This window comes from Melanaphis sacchari, unplaced genomic scaffold (assembly GCF_002803265.2).
Source record: "Melanaphis sacchari strain LSU unplaced genomic scaffold, SCAv2.0 Contig2_pilon_pilon, whole genome shotgun sequence".
Lineage (NCBI taxonomy): Eukaryota > Metazoa > Arthropoda > Insecta > Hemiptera > Aphididae > Melanaphis > Melanaphis sacchari.
The window spans coordinates 3921982-3947746 of NW_020271173.1; the positions used below are offsets into that span (position 1 = coordinate 3921982).

General features: G+C 32.7%; 1 protein-coding gene across 1 annotated transcript in view; it reads left to right on the forward strand.

The window, feature by feature from the left end:
* The window catches only part of LOC112595818 (zinc finger protein 1), a 167763-nt gene that overhangs the window by 70087 nt on the left and 71911 nt on the right, over positions 1-25765 (forward strand). Inside the window, 2 exon segments of the mRNA XM_025341182.1 lie at positions 22484-22674; positions 23998-24124. Of these exon segments, the coding sequence (XP_025196967.1) occupies positions 22484-22674; positions 23998-24124 (318 nt within the window).

A 25765-nucleotide genomic window follows, 5' to 3' on the forward strand; every position in this document is an offset into this window, starting at 1 on the left:
ATGTTTCCACATCGTATTGTTATAATATAAGAAAAAGAAAACCATAAGAGAAAATATTTGATTTATTTGTTAGCAGTTAATGTGTCGTTTCTGTGTTGTATAGCAGTAATTAGGGTTTGCTTACTTTGTTTAAAATCCATCTGCTCGAATGTTCCGAAATGGTCATCTTGAGAATTTAATAGTGAAACACAAAAGTATACAATGTATTATAAGACGAATGCTTTCCAGTTGTATTCTTAAGTTCAATTATTAACCTTATTTGCTCTTCTTATTTTAAGGGTTAGTATTAATTATTGGGGGCTTATCCGTAGCGGGAAGGTTTAAGTGATCTTCAACGTGCGGTGGTACACACACCGTAGCGTGTGACATAACGTGAACCAGAGTATATAGTGTTTGGGTAGCGGAGTAGGGAGGGAGAATTAAAAGAACATTTTTGCCTCTGGGGATTATTTAGGCCTGCCGGAATAAATGTTACGGTTCTCCGGGCCAGAGAGAGGCTTTTGCGGTACACAGAAAGGAAGGTGGAGATAGAGTGAGTGAGATGTCTTTAACCGGTATACAGCAATGTATATATAGTATTGGTTGGATGGAGAATAGAGGGGGGAGGTATAATCCCCCCGGTCACACACACAAAAGGAAAACGGCCATCTTTAATGAAAAACTTAAGAAGGCGTCAGGAATGCAGCTCTTAATTTTATTTTTACAATACCGGGTTCAGGATTAAAGCTCAACGTACCGTGTGTTACTTAACCGTGTCTTTTCCATTGTTGTATGACTACGTAGTTGTGCGGCAGCGGACTAGAAAGACGGAGAATTCGTTTTCGCGTCAGAAAATCCCACCCCTTCGACGCTTTTGGAAAACTAAGAAAACCTCCTCTTGTCTTGTTTTTCCACCCTTCGTGCGGCCTATTGTTTTTGTCGTGTTTTATTATTATTCATTAATTTACTAAGACATGATAAATTGATGATTCCGCTGGCGTTTATACGTACTACAAGGGGTGACTAGATAGGTATTAAGTGGCGTCTAATGTCTACCCCGGGGGATTTGGGTAGTCAAAAATAAACCACCGATACTTCTTGTTTGTTTTTTCACTCCAATTGTTAAAAAAAAAGAAAATTATTGCGTCGTATTGTATATTGTGGTGGGTATAAAAAATACGTTAATAAAATGTATAAATATACACGTGTGCGTGTATATATATAACGCACACATTATATCTACGTATTTCTGTATGATATGTTATTGTATTGTTTTTCTATGTCGTCCGCACCAACAACGATGTGTGTACATGTGTTTTAGTCCGTCTTCTCTTTTGTCACCACGTTATTAATCGCGTCTAGGTGAACAGTCCGTGACACGTTGTATCGTCTGCTTAAGAAATTCTACATTAATCAAAATCACATTGTGTGTAGCCCGCTCGCTACTTGACTTTAAATTAATTACTCATGAATGTGTCTATTGTTGCAGGTACGTATAATATGTTGATTCATATTAGAATTATGACCTTTTATATACGAGTTCAAGTCATACTCAAAAACAACAGAATCTGGTGTTACGATATTTAACGGTAAAGTACAAATTTAAATTTATTATGAAACAAATATATAAATATTTCGGTAGATTTTATTCTGTATTTAATGGTTATTAAAAAAGTAGTTAAATATTATTGATCAATATATATATATATATATATAAGTCACTGTTAAACATGATATGATTTTAGCCACAGTTAATATCTTTACTTTCATTTTCAAAAACTGACGCTTGGCAGTTTAGCTTTCATAGCTATGAAACTATGAAAGGTTTTTGTTATAACCTATTGAGCGAAATATTTTTTTCTCGGTTTCTGCGGTCATTAATTTCCTATCAAAGTAAAACTCTGGGCTCCAGAAATAACCCTTCCCCCTAAACCTCCCTTTTAGGTCAAGAGAGTAATTAGTAGCATCCTCGGTTTCATTCTTGAAACAGGCAACACTTGGCACCCAATCTCTAAGGGTAGTTTTTACCATAGAGGAAGTGTCTGTGTGTGTATTTTGTTTCTGTCTGTGAACATTTCACCACCTGTTTTCTGTCGTTCTTTCTCTCTTTTTTTTTTCATTAAATGCTCAGAGCCACTTACAATTTCATTTAGAAATCTAATAAAAAGGGGAAAGATTGAGACAGATGCAAAAAATCGTTTGGAATAGGGTTTTTGTTTTTAATGTTTTGAAGAGGTGAAAGATATATGTCTTCATTTGAAAAAATTACCTAAACAAATCAAACGCGGAGAGATATCTGTCGGGAATAATATTTTCAACAGTCAAAACCAGAGGGCTTATTTAATCTCCATCCAATTAATAGCCTGTATTTAGCCTTTTTTATTATTTCTGACGTCGATTGTATATATTTTTTTAATTGATGATTAATATTAATCCAGGAGATCGTTATAAGGATCGTCCATGCCTGCGATAAACTTTGGCATTATATTTTATTATTTAAAAAAAAAGTAAAAATTATAAAGTATATGTGTATATGTATTTTGGGTACTCAATAAAACGCAGATGAGGTTACTACTGTTTGGTTACACTAAAACGATTTGGCGGAGAGTGGCGTCATTTAATCCACACATTCAAGCCGCAATAGTTATTGTATATATGTTACTCGGTCGGAAATCTGTATATTTATATCTATAACAGTAGGGTTTCTATACTAATTGATTATATTTTAAAAGATTAATATATTTGTTAAAAATGCATTAGTTTATTACAATCTAATGATTCATTTACAAATAAAATATATTAAATTTGAAAATTATTTCACAATATTTATTTAAAAAAATTAAAAAGGTTTAATTATTTAATATTGAATAGCTTAATTAATAAAAACTATAACTACATATTCCAGATTAAATGTTTAATTTGCATTTTATAAAGTATCGTAAGATAAATTGTAGTTTCAAAATAAATAATTTTTAATGATTACATTAAATTTTTTATTAAATATCAATTTCATTCAAATTTATAAAAAAAATTAATTTGTAATATATAGGTACCTACCTACGAGGTGTTTCACGGTGAACTGACAATTGCAATAACTTTTGTTCTATTGAACATTTTCATTTTTTTTTTTTTTTTTAATTATCATTAGTATATGCTTTACATTTAAATTAATTTTTCAATTTATTTTTAAAATTTTGTATACAAGAATAAGAAATTAAACATTTTTTTATTTGATATTTAAAAAAAATCAAAGTAGTTATTTTGTTGATATGGTTTTTAAAACATGTTAGCCGTTTATTTTCCACGATTTTTTAAAGTTTATATAGTTTTATATTATTTCAAATAGATTTTCTGGATAATTGATAATCGCTGTAACAGTAATAAATAAAAAATAAATTTGAATTTAAGCAAACTTTAAAAATTGTTTATAATTGATTGACTCAACCTTAGTAAAAGTTTTGTCACCAAAACTTTTCTAAAAATCGGATCTACAAAATGTCTATCTTGATTTTTTTAAATATCAAACAGAAAATTTTTAATTTTTTAATCTTGCATCCAAAATGTTAAAAAAAAAATCGAAAAATATTTTAAATGTTGCGCAGACGACAATTTAAATTAAAAAAAAAACGTTGAAAATTTCAATAAAACAAAAATTATTGCAATTGTCAGTTCATCGTGAAATATACTGTACTTAGATCTTTAAAATAATCATTGAGTTAATAAAGTATCAACTTAAAAAAAATCAAAAAAGTAAATTTTTATTACAATTTAAAATTATTTATATTTAAATCTATAAACCTCAAAAGTAAAATAAAATGTCTGTTATAGATTTTTAAGACAGTAAATTTACAGTTAAATATTAAAATATTATACTACAATATAGTTAAATATAGTTGATTTTTTTTCTAAAATTGAACACCAATTTTAAATAAAAATTTAACTAGGTCAATAAGATATTTTGTATTTTGTTTCAAGTTTCTAAAATACCTTGCTCATTATTATCGTAAATAATCTATAACAAGTAGCAATTTTTATAAAAGACCATTATGTGGTTGGATCAATAAGTATTTCTGTAAGACAGGTTTTTAATTTATTTTTACAAGTGTTCGTTTTTAGGTCAAACTTAATAATTGTTAATAATATATAAGTATATAACGCATTTATATATTATACAGGTATATAATCAAAAATTGCATATGACGTATTTCTGCAATTCTTTTGATTTTCCACGTATGAGTCCTCATATAAATATTTAGAATTAAATCAAAAATGTCACCTCGTGTAATTTTGAAATAGTTGTTTATAATATTAATATTATACAAAAAAACTTTTCTATGTATTCTAACTTTGCAATTATTAAATTAAAGACTGTGTTACTACAATATGTGTAACTATAATTAATAATACAACTTTTATTTGTACATGGTTAAATATACTATGTATAATATACAATATATGCATTAATAATAATTATATATTATATACCGTATTGATATTTACTATTTAAAATTACTATTTATTGGTATCTTCTTTTCTTTATGGTATCACAACTGAGTATTATTGGTTAATATCTATATATATATTATGCTTAATGTATTTTATAGTTTATTGACAATATTTATACTGTAAAAATTTATGATACATAAATATAGCTAATCTTATATTGCATATTATTTGTTTGATAATTACTAAATGCAACTCAATATATTTATGTTTATAAATGTACGTACAACTTAAATGTAGTAATTGGTCAGTTAACGTGCACGTAAAATAGAGAACAAGTCAAAATTATGACTAAAAAAACGTTTAGACGTTTTTAGATTTATTATAATGGATTTTTAAATTTTTACAAATAATGTTTAAAGTAAAAAAGTATAAGAATTAAATATTTGAATTATAAAACAATGTAGGTAAAACATTTTTTCTTCAAGATTTAGCGTATTATTATCGAGAAATGACAAAATTGATTTATTTTCTTTTACCAACGCACATCCTATTTATCAACATATAAAACATGAATTATTAGTGTGGACTCATAAAAATTAAGTTTTTCAATTTTGAATGAATGACCTGTGAAAATAATATATATAAGAGACAAATTGTCAACATTTGCCTCTGAGAGTAGTCGTTAGTTTTCCTTTGGAAATTCGTAAAATAACTAAATTAAAAGAGAAGGGAAAAAAACAAAGAGTCCGAAACTTTTCAGACATTTGGTTTATATGATAGCAATAGCACAGGGGTTTTATTCTTAAACCAAGCAAAACCATAATTATCATGAAAAGTTCTCTTGCATAGAATAGTTCACCATCACTATCTGATCTGGTTAATCTAAAAAAAAAAAAAAAAAAAAAAATCGTCGAAGGCGGAGAAGGAAAAGCAAAAGTAATTCAATAGAGTCGGCCAATTTCTGGTTTCTGTTCGAATGCCTATAAAACAAGATCGACCTATTGATACGTCCGGGTTTTTACGATCCAAACGACGGAACCGTTGCCTGATCGTCCAATTTACAAGACGAACGTATACATATATCACTGCTACCGAACTACTCTCCGATATACGTATAATATACGTATATAACAGATATACATTATACTATATAGTATGTATACAATATACAGTATACATATTATACACTACATAGGAGTGAGGCCTCATTCCGCCGTCGCCGTAGTCGTCACCGCCGTCGCCGCCGTACGCTAGCACTATTGTCGGCGTTAACATATATACAGACCAAACGTTTTTAAATACCCTCGGGAATCCTGGTTGGGTAAATTGTGTTTTTATCTCTATACGCGAATTAATTGCCTGTGTGTTACATATATGTATTTTCGTATGTGTGTGTATAAGCTCCGAAACCCTGATCATTTTGAGGTTTAAACGGCAATTCATTGTCCTCTCCGCGATGCATGCGTGCGTTGTTCGCGTATATTATAAGAGCGACCGCGAAAGGCCACACGCCAAAACGACCCTTTTATTATTGGAAAGACGTGCGCGCGTGGAAGAGTAGAAAAATAAGTCAATTCTTTCTCAACATACATCCACCCCCACTCAACCATCGTAGACTGGCTGGTTATTATTACGCCATGTGATCCCGCCGTATATTATATTATATACAACCACATTTACATAATGGGATAACGTATTATATAATAATAATAACAATAATATGTGTACGATGACGGTGGTGGCGTATATAAGGAAGAAAAACTATCGCGTGCAAGCTCGTCCTCTGCAGCTCGCTCCCGTTCGAGTAGACTAAATAATTGAATAATTGTACACGGCCCAAAGGGTCAAACAATATTGTCGTTATACAACGAAGTCGTTTGCACTGCACGGTCTCTCTCACATAATATTCAAATTTCTCCGCGGGTTGTAGTATAATGTATATGTATATCATAGTATCGTCACATATATACAACGATATTGCTCTTCTATGCATGTACATATAAAATGGACTCAAATTCCATGGCGTTTTACATACACACGTGATGAGCCGCGTCGTATAATATTATGACACAGGGTGAGGAACCTTAATATTTATTATTTTATCTTTAAATATTTATGGTATCAATATATATGCAGTAGCAAATATTATATAGTGTGTGGGTGTGAATAGACTCAACCCCTTCACGTCACTATTGGCCGGGCGTGGGCGACGAGAGGCGTCTTCGCGCAGGTGTTTTCACCTGAGTCAGGTGACGCGAACGCGGTAAACCACACCCCAATCTACCACTGGATGAGTTTTTTTTATTACACGTGCGCATTCATCCACTAGAGTTATAAAGGTGAAATGCAAAATAAAAGAGTATCACAATGTAGGTCACAGCATGAATTAATTATGAATTGTTTAATGCTTATTATAATGAGGCGCGTCGTTTAGTGTATCAACATATTAAATATATCTGCAAGTTCTATTCGCGTTTTACGGGGACGGAATGTTATTAATTGACATTGAAAAAGTGTAATAATATATCTTTATAACTTATAAGTACGAGAAATAACGAAGTTTAAAAATAGTAAAAATATGTATTGCAACATGTGATGTACCTACATAATATACAATATACACCACGGTCGTTGTTCATACATTAATATTATTATAATTTTGATCATCAACATTTATTTTATATTTTGTTTATCTTGAATGGTAAAAAACCAATTATTTAGATTTTAAAGAAATGTTCAAATAATTTATTGAAAAGTATTATATTTGCCTTGCTTAAATATAATAATTTCAACTACATTATATGTTCTGTTAAATTATATTGTTTTTTTCATATTTCAAACTTCACTTAAAATATATATAAAAAGACTTTTTGTTAAACAGAAATTTATGTATCCTATAGTGCTAGAAAAGGTTCATTTTTAATAAATGTAAAAACTCATGTTTTATATGGTTTAATGTGTGTGACGTTATCGTAATGTTGATTCTGTATTTTTGTTGGTCTCCAATCGACATAGATAATATTGTATTTTCTTAAATTATTTTAACGTTTGGTTGGATCTTTACCAAAATACCATGTACTCATCAACTGTTTTGGTATTACATGTAAAAATAAACAGAGTAATTTTCTCAATGTTCTATAATTACCTGGTTTTTTATTTCTACGAAATGTCATTTCTCTCAATAGTTCTTTTTTAATTTTAGTGTTATTAATATAATACGATGTATAGGTATTACCTGTAAAAAGACAAAATGATACATAAACAATAATTTAATTATTAAATTGAAGTTTGTAATTTATTGATTTGAAACGATACTTATACTTAATATTATATTAAAATTGAATATATATATTCTAAATTATAATTTTTTTACTAAAGCTAAATTAATTTATGAAATATTAAAATGTGAGAATATTTTAGTTATGGCATTGCTTTCAAATTAAAATTGATCTTTGACTTTCAATTAGTATTTGTTACCGTAGCTTAAATCAAATTATAATGGGAAATATTTTTGTATGTATCTTTAAAATCTAGAATAGTAGATACTAGGTATCTCTACTGTCTATTATACATTATTTACGATACTGCATACTGCTATGAATGAAAATAATAAAGTTAAATAGTAAACAAAATAAAAACAAATAACTTTAAGTAGATTTTTTCTCAAAGAAATATTGTGTATTTATCTACAAAAGAAATGAAGTAAACAATATATTATTATGTATATAAATCCATATATTTATAATTAATATTTTTTGTAGTTTATAAATGCTTACTAAAAAATAATTTATTTCTTAAGATATATATTAAAATAAAACATTTTCACGACTTTGTGAATTGACAATGGTTTGAATCACATTGACATTTTGATGGCGTTGTATTTAATAAATAGACCCAAAGTTTCTCCATTTACATAAAACTTTATTTTTGATATTTAATATATAATCATCTGAACAAAGAGCATATATATACTGAAATAATTGTACGAGACTGGAAAATTTAATATAACGTTTTTTTCACCGAAGAAACTTGGATTTAAAATTTGAACTTTTTCTATCCCCTTTTTATTGGTTTGAAATCGACCGGAAAGAACGAGAAAAATTTCTTTATAGAATTTAATTCAATTTGATTTATGTGATGACGTAGATGTATAGTTACTTAATTTGTTTTATTATATGCATCACCATAGGTAATCTTTAAAATGTATTTTTATCTAATTGAGCAATAATTGTGTGCACATAAATATCATTTATACCTACACTCGTCTTTGTCATTTATATCGTATGTCATTTTTTTTTTTACCACAGTTTCATTATGTAGGCCATATATATATATAGATATATATATAATACACATGTCATATATGCACATTCCAAATAGTCATACGCGTGCGCGTAAGTGTGTGTTCGTGTGACGCGTATATATGTATGTTAAACGCGGGCGTGATGAATGTAATAAATAATTATTACGAGTGCAAAGAGGTGATAGTGAAGAGTGTAAAAGAGGGGAGAGGCATTAAAAAAAAAACTATGTGAGAATATCGTAAAATCTCATGCCGAGTAAAACTAAAGTTTTCCACATCTTTACGTTTACAAACATATACGCACACACATTCTCACTCTCTCTCTCTCTTTAACACACACACTAATTGCTCGAAGAACAAAATGGACAAAATCATTCGTTTTTAGGACGCGCAAGCTGGTTACATTCCGGCCACGGTCGAAAAACTTTATAATTATTATATTCCGGATGAAAAGTACACGGTTTTCGATTCCGAAATATTAATAATAATTTCCCTTTTGAGAAAACTTTTCTTTAGGGGTTTTTGAAATCTCCCTCTACTTACTCTGTCTCTGCTGTTCTATTCTCTCTCCGTATTTCTTAATTATTTTAATATTTCTGGCTCTCACTATACCACTATAGTACTAGTGCGATAGCGCTATACACTACTACTGTACCGGACGTCGGGCGGCAGTAGGAGCTGTGTCAGATGCGTGTGAGATCCAAATCTCCTCGTCCGGATTTTAATTGAATATTTTCGTAAAACAATATAATATCCTATAAACGTGTAACTTTTAACGGTCTAATTACACCAGCTCTTAATTACCCAGTCACCCACAATCGCGGCGCCGCGACCCCGTTCACTCACACTGTTTCATATTTATATAATAAATACCGTCAAATTATTATGTTTCTTTGGATGTAATTTTTTACCGTGTATTTATTCCAAGCACATACTCATGTACGTCTATCTCTGCCCCCTCGTACTCAATATGGAGTCAGTGCAGTACACGTATATAGTAAAAAATAACAACGAAAAAAAAATAAAAATCTAAAAATAAGTACTCGCGACAAAGACTAAATCGTTATATTCCATTAGTAGAGATGTCATCGGCAGTGACACGGTGGTTAATGTAAGAAAACAACAAGGACGACGTTCCCGTGCCGCCCTCTTAAAGTTTCCCCCACGGATGACTACGTAATACCTCTGCCGTATAATTTGTACACGGTACGATAAACATTGAAAAGGGTATGTTACTGACTCGTCACCATCACGAGTTCGCGGTGTGCAATTTTACATTTTTACATTTTATATTTTTAATATTATTGTTGTTATTATATTATTATTCAATATTGTGTGCTTTGCTAATGGATAGGATGACGATGACGACCGTGGAGATTGATATAAACTTATTGGAGCGGCGAATAAAAAAAAAAAAAAGAAAGCTTATCGAGAGGAGGGAATATAACAATAAACCGTTATAATATTACATAAAAGAGAGGGAGTCGCGTCGTCTGTTAGAAAACGTTTTCTAGTTTTTAATAATACTAAAATAAAATTTAACTTCAAAACGTATTGTTTATTCTTTTTGAATAATTACCTACTGCGAGCTTATATAGTTCCAGGGATTCGATTGATTTTTTTATTTGTTGATTTTAAATTACTCTCTTGTATATATTCTTCTTTTTTTTGTTTTCCTACTTTGTGTACTCGTATAATATGTATACAAAATGAATTGAATACCGTTGTATTTCACCACGTTATTGGCATTTTATATACATACATTAGCTTATGAAATTTATGTTAATCGACTGACTCCTGTTGTTGGTTATTTTTTACAAATATGACTTTTGATGGTAACTTCATTCTATAGTTTATAATATGTTAGGATAGAGAAGTATTCTCTTTTTCATTGTTTCTGGTTCTTCTCGAGTAACCTTGCCGTCGAAAGTCTTTCTACTTTATACACTTTTAAAAGTTTTGAGATAAAAATAGGAGGAAACCTATTTGTTTAGTTCCCTAAAATTCTATGACTTTAATTGTATAACATAAAGAAATCTATATACATAGTAACCGTTTCGATCGAATGACTAAAGTTGTCACAATATTTGATTGGTTTTTAAATTTAAGTCTTTGGTTTGGCATCAAGTTATGATTAAAATATATATATATATATATTTACGCTACAGTAAAAATAACTGTTTATGGAATTATTATAATACTTATGTATTTAATAGAAACATATTTTTAAAATAGTTGTATTATATACATAAATATCATTACTGTTAAAGTGTCGTGTTGTGTTAACTGTTAGGTATCATTTACTATTCTGTATAGGTTATATAATTTATTTTGGATTTAATATGATATAACGTTTGTAGTTAAAACTAAATCCAATTAAAATGTTTGATTGAGAATATCGAATATCGAAATGTACACTTTTCATGAGTATAAAATTTATTTACCACCGCTGATAAATTACAATTGATCAGCCCCTCAACAAAAGGCATTATCTGAATTCCCGATGCACGACCCTTTAAATCAGGGTTGTTTTGACCCACGTTTTCGGCAAGTATAACATTAAGAATTAACGGTAAACTGATTCGTATCAAATTGTTTATTTATATATATATTATATATATCTATGAATGCGGTGAACGAGTGTTAGAGCTACGTGCGTGCATGATGCATCGTATATCTTTATAAAAATAATAAAATTGGGTCACGAATTCACGATTAGTTATAAAGCGGCTTTCATGCTACGATAAGTAATAATATTATTTGTCGTAGAGGTACCTATAATAAAAATAAAAATCATGGATCAATTAACATCTGTAATCAATGCATACATGCAATGTGATTATTCCGGATAATTTATAAGTAGTTATAATAGATTGTCGTCTTATCGCCTGCATTCGCGCAAACAAGATTTTTTGATTAACACAAGCACGTGCGTGTTAAGAAAAAAATTCATTAAAACGTTTAACACGGCGGCAGCAACGTCACATCATGGTACGAGTATTACAACTATCATTGCATCAAGCACACATTTATGATGAGATATAATATATAATAATAATAACAACAACGACGATGGTGACTTTTAGGGTACACCCGACCGGCGACGTGTTATAATCCTTTGCGGCGGCGACAACTGCACGCAACAAGAGGGTCGCAAACGGGACGGGACAGTTGGCGTGCATATAATATAATATATATCTTTATGTATAACGTACACGTGAATAATAGGTGTACACACATATATATATATATTTATTATAATGCACACGTGAATATTAGGTATGTTGTGCTCATCGCGTATATCACGCGTTTCCGTATGCGCACCATACGTGTATATACATTATACGTTGTATTATTATAGCGGCGGCGACGTGTATAATAATTAATTAATACACCTCTGTAGTCTTGTCCTCGTTATACTATTATATAATATTATCATACGACTCGGTTAACGTGTGGATTTAATATAATTATAATATCATAATGTGTATATGTTTAATCTAATTCGAGCTCGACCGCACCCGACCGTGCACCGATGTCGTAGAATCACCACCGGTGTACAATTTGATATTATATCATATTACGTTACGGGAAAAATATAGAAAATCGATCATACATTATAAATTGTAATGTACGAAAATCAAAGCAAAGCGGGTGAAGTATACACGAATTTTTAACCAATAGTTTAACAATTTATTTATTATTATATCACAAATCAATAATTTAAATCACTGTAATCAGTCAACATAATATTATTATACGGAGTTAAATACGGTCTGCTATAAACAATTTATTATAAAATAAAATAAATGTAAAATGTGACTAAAATTTCCTTAACGAAAATTAATTATAATTTGATTTATAACGATTAAAATTAAACTCGTTTCAAAAATATTAAAGAAAAAAAAACACTGTCAGATTTTTTTATTATAACGGAACTGTGAACATTTTTATAATAATTTGATGGGATTCAATAAAATAATATTATGATGTTCAGCAAAATACAGGAAACCTTTGTGCTTTAAAACGATAATTTTCACTGCAATGCACGAATTTCCTACTTTGTGTCTGTATGACTGTATCATATTATATTATAATGCTGATACATTATACAATATGTTACGATATTGTACACATATTATCGCACCGCCGCTATTTATTATATTCGTTATATATTATGTATGTATACCATCAAACCAACGCCTACCATACATTATAATTTATAATATTATACTGTCCGCACGTGTGACAGTCGTCCGTCGACACACGGCGACTTACGTGTGTGATTTGGACCTGTGCATCGGGCGGGTAATCGCATACCGGTTGTCGCACGCGTGTGTTGTATAGATGTATAGTACTATAACTATAGAAGAGATGACGTCGTCGTGGGCGGCAGACAGGAAGCCGCCGCGAACCGTATGCAGATAACGTGCAAAATTATCATACACGCGTAATACTAGTAATAATATTAAATACAATCGTATATATTATTATTATTATAATAAATAACTCTTCTTTGTAATAATTTCGGGATGTGTCCGGTAGAGTAATAACTGAAAACACTGACTTCTATAATATCATCACATGTCCCGCGACAGGTTGGCGATGTAGTTATTTCCATGTTATAATAGATTTTTATTTCTTATCTTGTCATAAACATTGCATAATAGATGAATAAAAAAAATAAAAAAATTTTGGGTTTTTGAGCTACTTATTAATACCTATCGGTTTTTGTTTGAGGAATTTGTTTATAACTATTACTTAAAAGAGCTACTAAATAAGTTAAATATGTATGTCACATTTTGTTTTAGCAGAGTATAAGAGTTTATGCTTAATATTTAAACATAACTCGTGAGGTGGATATATAGGATTAAATACTCTTATTTAGTGAAGTTATTTTTAATAATACAAAGTATGAAACAAATTACAAAATATTTGTAGAAATCTGTAGCATTTAGTAAATAATATATATTGTTTGCATAAATATGGTAGTTTGAGATAAGGGTGTTGGCCTATTATGAGTTATTGACTAGAACCCCTTTTGTATGCAGATACAAAATACTAAGTGTGTGTGTGTGTGTGTATTATACGCCGTTCTACGTTCATACGCTTGAAAAACATAATATATAAGTACATGCGAACTATTCAATATATTATGAGTTAGCAATGTTAGCATATATAATATGTATAACGCGTCGTTGTCGTTTTGTCGTATATATTTTTCGCTGACTGATTTTCGTTTACACGTGTTCGCGTAGTCTGTATATGTTGTAGCCACTGTGTATATACGTGCACGAATAGTTCATTAGCATATACAAAAAGCAAGTTTAATGCGAGCACCGCACCATTTATTCACGATATATATACAATATATATATATATATATATAGCTGTCCTTCCCGTTGACGGACAGGTGTAATGCTCTAGAAAATTGTATTCTTTCTTCGTATATGCACATTATTATTTCGTTCGCTTAAAAAAAAGAAACTAAGGAAGAGAAAAAAACACAACTCGTCCGCGCGCATATACACGACCTATAGCGCGTTTTTGTCCCTCCTAGACATCATTACTCATCCGGTCCCCGGTTAAAAGGGCACTTTTCCGGAATCCGAAACGATTTGTTTTCTCGAGTGCCGAACATTAAAAAAAAAAAAAAAGAAAAGAATAACCCGCCTTCATCGCCGTCGACGGAGTAATAAAATTCGGATTTTTGCCCTCCTCCCGCGGTGCGTCGTTTTGATAGTGTATATAATATAGTGTATAGACTTATATTATACGCACGTACTCGAGTAGCGTACATTGCACACGCTATGATATACATATACATATATGTATGTATTACATAGTGTGTGGGTGGTGCCTACCTCTTGTGCAAGACAATTTTTTTTTTGAAAAAAATTACGCCCGTCCTTCTCCTATATCTTCAAACCCACGTATAAACATCAACGGCGCACAAAGTGCAGCTAATAATAATAATAATAATAATAATAACGGTACTATAAAACGGCGTTAACTTCCTCTTTTACGAATTTATTCACGTCCCAACGACTTCCGAAAGGAGTATACGCGCGCACGCTACATTTGATATTATTAAAATAATTTACGGAAAACAGCGAACGTGGGGCGAACGGAGTTTAGGCGCAGAGGTAGTCGAGGGGAGACGGAGCGATAGAAATTATACTCGTTTCAATATCTCACGGTTGAATGTGTGCGCGCGGCGAAGATCTCGTCGATTTATTATTTCTTCGTCCCAGCCTGACTATATGCAGCGTACCGTCGACGCTCTCGTTTCGTATTACCATAATATGTATTTTTTGCCTTTTTCCGTTTGTCACAATATATACATATTACATATATTTTCACTTTTCGCATCGTTTCTCGATACGCACTCGCGTGCTGTCTGATATAAAGTATGATACCATAATAATAATAATAATATTATAACAACGGTGACGACGGATTTCGAAAAAAAAAAATAAGGATTAGCTTCATAAATTTAATGCCGTTTTTGCCGATCGTTGCTAGTTTTTCTTTCTAATAATCGAGAGCACTGCACAATGAGCATCCGCAGAGATATATATATACAGACGGTCAAAAAAATCGTATATTATATCCGTCATTGCAATTGTCGTCGGTCTTATTATTATATTATACATATATATTGTGTTTGAAATCCTTTGCCTGAATGTATATATACGTGCATACGCTAGTCGTGGGAGCTCTAGTGTTATTGTAGTATCCGGCCAGTTGTGTGTTGTGAGCGTTAGTTTGTGAGTACGGGCGCGCGAAAGTGCGATATATGTATAAAGGAGAAAAAAAAGGCCCTACGCTTTCTTTTTCTTCTTCGGTCTACGCGCATATTGTCCCGAGCCAAAATCCGCAGGACTTTCAGCGCGTTTCCGGTACCCGGATGACACATCCCGTCCGAATTTCACACACACACACACATAAATATATATATATCCATACCTTTTTCCGCCCTTTCCCTGGTTACCGCCGTCACAGTACATGTATATGATGTTTCCACCCGAAAAAAGAACAGCACACACATACAATGACACACGTCGCTTACGGTGTATAAATATACTTATATTTATATATATATATATATATTTGTGCGCGTTTCTTACTATTATACACAATGACAATATGACACGCCCTTGTGCCGGAGCTGAATCGCCGTACAATTCCATTGTTATGATAATTAACCTTCGATTTTCATCGGATTTCCGTCACCCGGCGGCCACGTGGCTCGGTAATAGATTTTTTTCTATCTCACTCCATCTCAATCCTGTTTCTTTTTCTCCGTCATCGTTATATATTATGCTCATACCATCGCCCGGTCATAAAATGATCGTATCCGCGCGATATATATTATGACATGTACAGTGTACACTGCACGCATCTGTATTATATACGCATATACGGTGGGCACACATTATATATTCTCCGGAATATCGGAAATTTGACAAGTAAAAAATGGTACACACAATTTATTCTCCCGTAAAAACGTTACGTCTATACACGCCGTATATATATATATATAATGCATTCTGAATACGATTTCTCGTATATTGTATATTATTATAATATACGTACGTTTAAATATGACTAGGCAGTGTTGGCTGCGGGGAGTTGGTCTGGCGCAGGTTTTTCTCTTCCCGCCACCGCTGCTGTTGTTGTTAATCACGTTAATGCACGCGCGCGGTCTCTTTTTGACTTTTCCCGCCGCTGCCGTTTTTTTCATCCGGATATTTCGCATCGCTGGATAATCCCCGACGCCGTCCGTCAAATTATCGCACGCTCGCTTTTCCCCGGCCGAGTCGTCGGCGGGAACAGTAATCCACTTAAAAACGACCTCCTGTCGGCCGCGCGTATATACGCGTGTCTCGCGTACCACTACTCTTCTCTTTCAGCCCCCCCCCCCGATGCCACCCAGGATTGAACCGGGGGCCGACCCAACGATACCGATCCGTCCACGCGTTCCTTTTGAAAAATAATACATTTTTATTCGTTTCTTCCCCGTACGTCCCGCTGCGAATTATATACATACGTCCGGAAACCCATCCCCACCCACAGCCCTTCGTCTGCACGACGTGTGTCCTCCAAAACCGGACCATACTCGTCGAGTGATTTCACTCGTCACCGATTCCTCCTATGTCGTTTTAGTACGTGGGACTGAAAACGTCTTCGTGGAAAAATCAGTCGTCGCCCTTCAAAATCGAATTCACTGTTTTTTTTTTTTTATTCTTGTCTGAGTTTTGAATCTTGTCTATTTCTTGCCACTATGCGAGATGCACTTACTTGATTTATAATTATAATATTGTTATTAGGGAATTGTAGTCTTGGCGCCATGTACGCACGTGTAACAAATGATTATAATTCCGTTTTCCGACGTTAAAATATGAACTAAGGCAGTATTTTAAGGGGAATGTCGACAATAAACTTGTTTTCGAAAAATGAATTTCTCAAGACTTGACGGAATCCGTGCTTGCTATTTTTTACCGAGAAGTACAGAGGCCATACAACGGCGGACTCGTGCCCGAAAAATATAATGCGTAGTTCAAATTAATTAAATACTCGCAAGTAGAAACTCCAGTATAAATGCATTAATATTTTTAAGCTATAGTTAGTCAAAATATGTAGAGATATTAACTCGGTTATATACCGTGTAGCTGCTGTTGTATGTATATACTTAACGCCAAGTGAACGTTACGGAAAAACGACGGGAGTTTTGTGTACACCTATATATATGTACAAACACATACCCCGCTCATTCTTCTCCCTCAAGGCGCGCCTCCTGTTGCTGAAACAGCCCTCTTAATTGCTATAAATGTTAAGTATTTGATTAAATTTAAGTGTTCTCCTGCTGGATAAATTATTAAGTACCTTGAATAACAAATCAGAGAGTTTCGGAAAATTCGATTAGCTTATCTTGTATATACCTAATTTTAAAGTTATTCAATACTGTAGACGTCTTATATCAATGGCTATAAAATATTATATTTTTATAATGTATGATGGTGATAATATTTAAAACAAAAAAGTTTGCTCAGTTTATAGATCCGTCACTGATAATATATCACAGAATTTCGATAAATTTGCATTACGTATAGGATGCATAACAATAATAATAATAATAATAATAATAATAAAAAAACCAAAAGTATACATATTATCTTTTTAATCTAGGAAAGCCAATATTACGTTCATAATTTATTTATATGTATATAAATGTATTATAATATAGGTATTAGCGTAATGAAAAGCAGCTCTATCGTAAAACGGCACTGTCAGCTTGTTTACGACTTTCGTGAGGGTAATGATTTCAATATTTCATTGACATCATCAGTCATCGCCCACATGATAATAAAATGTATGAAAAATACTATATTATTAAATTCCGGATCCCATGTCACTTGTACAGCGTATTATGTCGTCACGGACGCTAAGCACCTGACCATATACGCTAGCGCGTTCAAACTCAAATTGGTTTTTCTTTCGTAAGCCATTTCTAAAGTGTATATGTGTATAATATAGTATAATATATTATTATTATGTGCGTAGAGTGGCAACGATGGATAATAACGTGTGAGCTGCAATAACGATATTGGTTCAAGGAAAATCTTTAGGTCCGATGCGCCGGCACGCTTGTTCTCCTCGTTTATATACACCCGTCCACATGTAGGCCACGAAGACGAGTTCTCTCCGTACACTATATTCGTCCCACGAAATTGTTATTATTACCACCATCGGTCCACGTGACATTTTTTCTTTTCTACCGATATGATGCACGCTCTCGCCCCTTCCCCCCTACACACACGATTTTTCGCCGATTCGCTTTTCATTCCGCTGAAAGCCTAAATCCGTCTGTGGCGATTATTATAAGTGTTGTACACCCACCGTTTTATACACATGAGCCGAGATGAGAAAGAGAAAAATATAGGATTTATCGCGAATTGCACTCCGCCTTCGTCGCCACAAATGCGTATAATAATAATAACAATAATAATTATTATTGTTATCGCTATAATTTATATTGGTATAATAATAATAATAATACTGTGTGAGTTTCGTAAGTGTGTAATACACCGAGACGCACGGAGTCCAAACAAATATCTAAAATTTTTTTTGAATTGCCTTCTTCTACATTGCTACAGTCGACTTCGATTTCGGTAGTGTTTATCTTTGTACAGTTTGTACGTTTAAATATACCGGAGTCGGTGTATAATATTATTTCTTATTTAGGTACTCCTATATAAATATAACGCACTAGTGTAAACATCAGTGGAATAATATAATGTTGTGGAGGAGGAGGGACTGAAATGTAATTTTTCTTTTAATACAATTTTCAAGCTCGTATTTAATTATCATGATAAGTTTTCATAATCAATAATAATGTTTTTAAATGACTACCAAAACTATTACGTAGATATATGTATAACTAAAAAAATATTCAGATAAAATATTACAATTATATATATATATACACCATGACATAATTTTGTATTAAGTTATTAAATTTATTATTATAATATGTTTATCAAATCAAATACTTTTTGAAGGAAAGTGAAATATATCATCTCATAGCATAGTACTTACTCTCTTAGTAATAAATACTAAATAGCTTGCTAAAGCGATTATATGTATTCTGTTAATCAGTACTTATACCTACTTATATTTAATTTTTACATATTAATCTTACAATATACAATTAGTGTTAATGATCTCTTGTGCACAATTTTCACTTCCTGTCTACAGTAATTTACACAATTATGGAGTGCAATTTTACAATTTTAGCCATTCGTCGAGCTACAATTTATATTCACTTGTTATATATATTTTAAACACAGTATGTAGCATTCGCAAGTGACGGTAGAGCGGCGTATTAACCAATCGCGATAATTCAAATCTATATTACCGCAGTTTACACATTCTCCACACGTATTCGTTTTAATTTTTGTCCGCGTTTCAAACTTTTTACGGCGTGCCGGCGATATCGTCACAAAACGTTCATCTAAACATAAAGGGTGCGGTTTTTTTATTTAAAATTTATTATCATCATTATATACGGTACACGTATACGCACAACTATGTACAGTAACACAATAATATTATTACAACAACAAGCTCGTGCACGTAAATATCACGTGTAATTATTTATATAATATATGCGATGTTTGCAGCGCGGCAGTGAACGAATAAATTTTGAAAAAAAACCGAAACCAACGACGGTGGATGAACGGACGGACGTTATACGTTATTGTACACGCGTGTTTTGACCCGGCGGAACGATTTTTCATCGGTTTTTAGATGGGGGATGAGGGGATAGTAGAAAGAGACTTAATTTGTGCTCCGTTTTTATTCTTTTTTTTTTTTTTTTGTATACACTCATCCTGTCCGATTAGCGAGTAGCGTCACACATTATTTTATTTTTCCATCGTACAGACGAGGAACAGTCGGTATTATGTATAGTTTTACGACAACTATATATTTTCCCAAACGTATACATATATATACATTATATAATATGCATTTTAAGTATACAATGTACATATACCCAAAACAATAATATTTATAATACCAGACTGGCCATTGTCCGTCGTCGAAATTCGGATTTTTACACGTAGAGGTAGATATATATATATACGTATTTATAAATGAGATGATATATTGTGTTATGCATGTACGTCGAGCGCATTGTTCTTTTTACTATTTTATTTTAGCGTATACTGCATATCATACGTACGTATATAATATACGCACTGTTCGATCGGCGTAGAGGGCGTAAAACCAAAAAAAAAAAAAAAAAAATACAACACAACAAACGATGTACCAACTCCCCCCGTTCAACCACTGTTTTGTATTTATATATTATATTCTAAAGGAAAGTTTTCGCAGTCGACCCTCTCTTACCCCATTGCCCAGTCGAAAATCACGCCTGCCTTATACGTCATTGTAGCACATACATATATAATATATACAACTCTGTTACATATGTATATTTATTATATTATTTATATATTATTATAAATTCGTGTCCAAATCTAACTCGCACACAATGCCAACCTAATGTCAAATACTCTGCAGAATAACTTTTGAGCGTGTACGGAAATCGCGTCAAATTATGTCAAATCGGGAACTTTTTTATTTTTGAATTCGTTTTTTCAATTCTTTCCCATCCCTTACCATTTCCATCGTTGTCACCTCCTAGTGTGTATACAATAATAATACCATATAGTATTACGTTACATACACACAAAACATGCAGAAAAAGTTGTTTTATTATATCTGTGACACTGCGATATCGTATAGTATTCATGTTGGGTCACGTGCGGTCGTCGTGTCAATCTAGCTGCCAGCAGTCGTAGCCTAAAGGTGACCTTCTGTAAGGTATCGGGCTCGTACGATATGGATTGCGTTTAGATAAAAACGGTCGCCAGATGATGATGAGTAGCTGTATCGCGGGGGTGGTGTAGGTGGAGTGCAAACCAGAGGGGAAGCCATCTGGCGTGTCGTGCAGTGTCATTAGTGCGCGTGTGTGCGCGCGCGGGTGGAGTAGAAAAACAACAGCGCATGGGGTTGATTGGTTTCGGATGGATTGACATGATTGCTAATTCGACGGGAGTCCCCCCCACCCCGCTCTTCGATTTCCACGGCCGCCGTTTCGAACTACGCTCGCGGGAGAGCGCGCGCGGAATAAAGGGGAACCCTTTCAATACCTACTGGACTTAATTACTATGCTCATCAGCGGCACATGTCGCGCACGAAACGACGACATTTGCCTTCGCTGCACAGTGCAGTGAAATAATAGTAATAATAATAATACATATATTATAAAACGAACAAAAAAGCCATATAGAGTCGAAAACAATCAAAGTGGTACCTATATTATATAATAATATTATACTGCATTATTTAGTATATGGTGAGCGTCGAGCAACGACGCGCAGTAATATTGACGGTGCAAACATATAGCCGGAGGGTGTATATACTGCAGTCGCAGTGTATACAATGTGTACAGTACTACAGTGTACACAATATATGCAATATTATATGTATATACGGTGATAAGGTTATATACGCACTGTGCAACTACCCAGCAGCTCGTCGATAAATGTGCCCCTCTTCTCGCCGTAACATAATATGTCGTTTCGTGGACGCGCAACATAAATATATATATTTATAACGAGGAAACACACTAAAGTGTATGAAATATCGTCGCCAAAACGACGGACGAGCCCTGTGTACAGTATAGTATTATAGCAGTCGTCGCGGTGAGGGTCACTTAACTTAATGTACCAAAAGAGTTTTTCGGGCCGCTCCAGTCGGCAGCTATCTGGGGGGTGAGGAGGAATGAATATACGTCCAAGGTGGACCTCGCGATGAAAAGGCTCATAAATTCCCGTCCCTCTCCATTCGTCTCCGTTACTAATTTAAAATATGATTTATGTCCGTAGTGTATAGTTAAAGCACGACGACAACGACGACGACTATACTGAACGACGATTTCGCTTTTCCTTTTTATTGCGTCCGCCGCCAATGTACCGCCACCCCTCTAACTGGGTATCGGAGCTATTTATCTGAACCGTTTTCGAGTAATAACCTATAAAAGTGTTTCGAGATGATTAAAGATTAGTTTTTCTTTTCGTTTTTCTATGCTCTTCTCCATATAATATATATACACGATATACACATGATATATTATATATATATATATATACTTACGCAATTTTTCTCATTATTTTTCTTTAGTGGAAAGCGCAGACTGTGACATTGTAGACCGCCAACAGGATATGACTTTGTGTGTGGAACAAGATGACGAAATCATTATCAATCCGGACACTAATCACAACCATCAGCCACTGCTATCGGCGGGTACTAATACCAAACGACAGCTCATCGATAATCGTCAAACGGCTGAGGATACTAAAGATTCTTCTACGGTAAAATTTAAAAAATATTTTGAATAACTTCTAATAAATGTTTGATAATTGGTGTATATAAGAGTTTTTAGCACATAATAAATTATATTTTCGTTACAAAAATATATACTTGTGTAATATATAAGTAATTATAGTTAGTTGTGTGTATAGTTATATAAATTATGTATATAATAATATGATTTACAATATACACGAATAATTTAGTTATAATTTAGCATTTATAGATGATATCATACATTTTAAGAATTCAGTATTTATTAGCTTTTTATTTATTTATTAAATAAGTACATATTTTCCTCAAGTCGTGAAAATGAACCTAATCTAACGTTAACACTCAAATATAATTATTGGCGTGAATTAATCTAGTTTTGTGAAATACTATAGTTTTTAAAAACACAACTGTAAACATTTAAATATTTACACTCTACTCGTAAAGTTAATATTTCTATTAAGAACCAGGAAATTACACCCTAACCCTCTTAAAGACCCTAAGTAATATAATGTTCTTAAATAAGTAAACAGTAATAAAATATATATTTATTATACTCAAATAAATTGAAATAGAATGTTTAGTGTAAATTAACGATACATTTATTCTCAACAGTTTTCGTTTAAGTAGTTTTATCATATAGGTGCATATTAGGTTTATATGCGAATTTCCACAAATTAAACAAGATATATTTGTTAATATCCGTATCATGAATTAAATATTAATTTAAAATTATTAAGAAGAAGCCATACCTACATGTGTTGTCTTTGTTTTACAAATATACGTAACATAGTAAATTTACGCTGAGCAGGTCATGTTTAGGTAATTCCGTTAGTTTAAAAATTAGAGTGAATCAATTTATTACGAAACTTAAAGGTAAGAAAATTACCTGTGATCGTATGTAGATTTTTTACAATTGTTTTATTTTTTAACAAGTTACATGTATATAATATAACGCAAATTAAAAATGCTCATAACTCACTTAAAAACTGAATAATAATTGTAAAAAACCAACCCACGAACACAGATAATAATTTCAGATAATAGTTTCATAATAGGTCGATTCATTCTAATTTTTAAACTAACGGAACTAAACGTGATTTATTGAGCGTAAATTTGCTATGTTACGTACTTATTAAACGGAGAAATACATGCGGGTATGGCGTCCTCTTAATATTACCTATCTGTTAGCTAAAATATACGTATTTTGTTTCATCATTGCCAGTTAGAATTATGTGCATACAAGTTGTTATAAAGAAAACACCATTATTATTCACCTGTTAAAATGTTGAATCGTATTGTTCAAAACTAAACGTTGTTTTTGATTTTTATAGTCAGCAAACGAAGACTGTACGAGTAGAGATGATGAAGAGGACATGACGGTAAATGACGAAGACGACGGCACAGCTGCTGTTAAAGACGATGACGAAGGGGAGACGGTGATCAAGGACTGTGACAAAGGTAAGGAACTGCGCTTTTACCGTTTAATAATTCCGTATAATTTATAAATTATAGTTCCAAAAAACTCCTTTCGATATTAATGCATGGCAATTAAGTGGCGGGTGAAAGGTTTTTTAACCTCTTTATCCCCCTGGAAAAGTCAGTGCTCTCCAAGTGAATTATTATCTCCAGAATTCAAAGTGTATACTTCAGAAAGTTTAAGACCCGGGCGGGTGTTCTCTGTTTCTTATATACTCTGTATAGGTGGATCATTTTATCCGAAGTTTACGGCTAATTAAAAGTCGACGTTTAAATGAGCAGCGATTAATAAAATGACTGAAGTACTTAGACGTTTCGAAGGACAAAGGGCAACACAGTTCCGGAGTGATTAACGTTTTTTATTTTGTTTTATCAAAACCACTCAAAAACTCTCTCTGGTCTCTTGACGAAATCTTCCTAGAGTTTCTTGAATGTATATTTAAAGTTTATGTGTCGACAAAATTGGTGTAGAAATTAGTAAAAATAATACATTCTCTTTTGATCGTAAAAGACTATATCGTCAAATTTTAATCGATAGTATGTGTACATATCGTGAAGGTTTAACCTATCGTAAGAGTCATAACTACTATTGTATATAACTAATAAAACGCACGTACATATTTATGGGAACATATAGTTGATATATTAATAGCTGCGCACATAATTAATTTTATTTACGTGACTTAATAAAAACAATCTAATAATCATTCGTTTCGAAAAATATAATAATTGTCATGAGATTAAAATATTATGTTATATATTATTATCTCCTCTCAAACTGAGGTGAACAACTATAAAATATATATAACTCCGCTCGCGCGAGTATACTCGGCAGCGGTGGATCCACCCCTAACCGTAGTATCGCCTTTGGCGTCGTATACTGCGCGCCCGTTGTTGTTGTTGTTGTTGTTATTATTATGATTATTGTCATCGTCGTTGTATATTATACAAGATATTATTATATTATGTATTATATGATATACCATCGGGAAAAAAACCAACCACGCCCAATTTTCCATTAGGCCCCAATGACAAAGATGACGTAATAAAAATAAACGCGCGACCGCACGGCGATTCGACTTCTCCTGCAGGATTATCGCGTCCGACACACTTTTATTGCCGATAATAAAAAAAAAAAAAAAAATGTATAAGCGCTAGAGAAATAAGTAAAAATACGCTCTTTTTTCTTTTACGGACGCAAACTCCGAGAATCGCCTGCCGCTAAACATTTTCGCAGTATCGCTTTCTTTTTATTATTTAATTTTCTCTTTGAGCGAATGTATATATATATATAAACGGCAGCGGCGGCGGGCTGGGAGATTTTTATACATCATACTCCGTTTATACGAGTATACTGTATACTCCTCCGTCGCACATACTTTTAATCAAAATCTCTCCGCGGTGCGGACTCGAACCTTCGCGTACGCCATGTCTCCGGGGACACATTCGTTACACACGGTGCGCGATCGAAACCATTTTCGGGTCCTGTTGTTGCGGTCATCACTTCACCATCCCTCTACGCCGTTATCGGATAAGGACATCGAAACGGTAGTCGCGTAAACGTTTCTCGTGGGTTAGGTGAGAGCGTGTAAAATAGGATCATTAACACCACCGCCGTACACC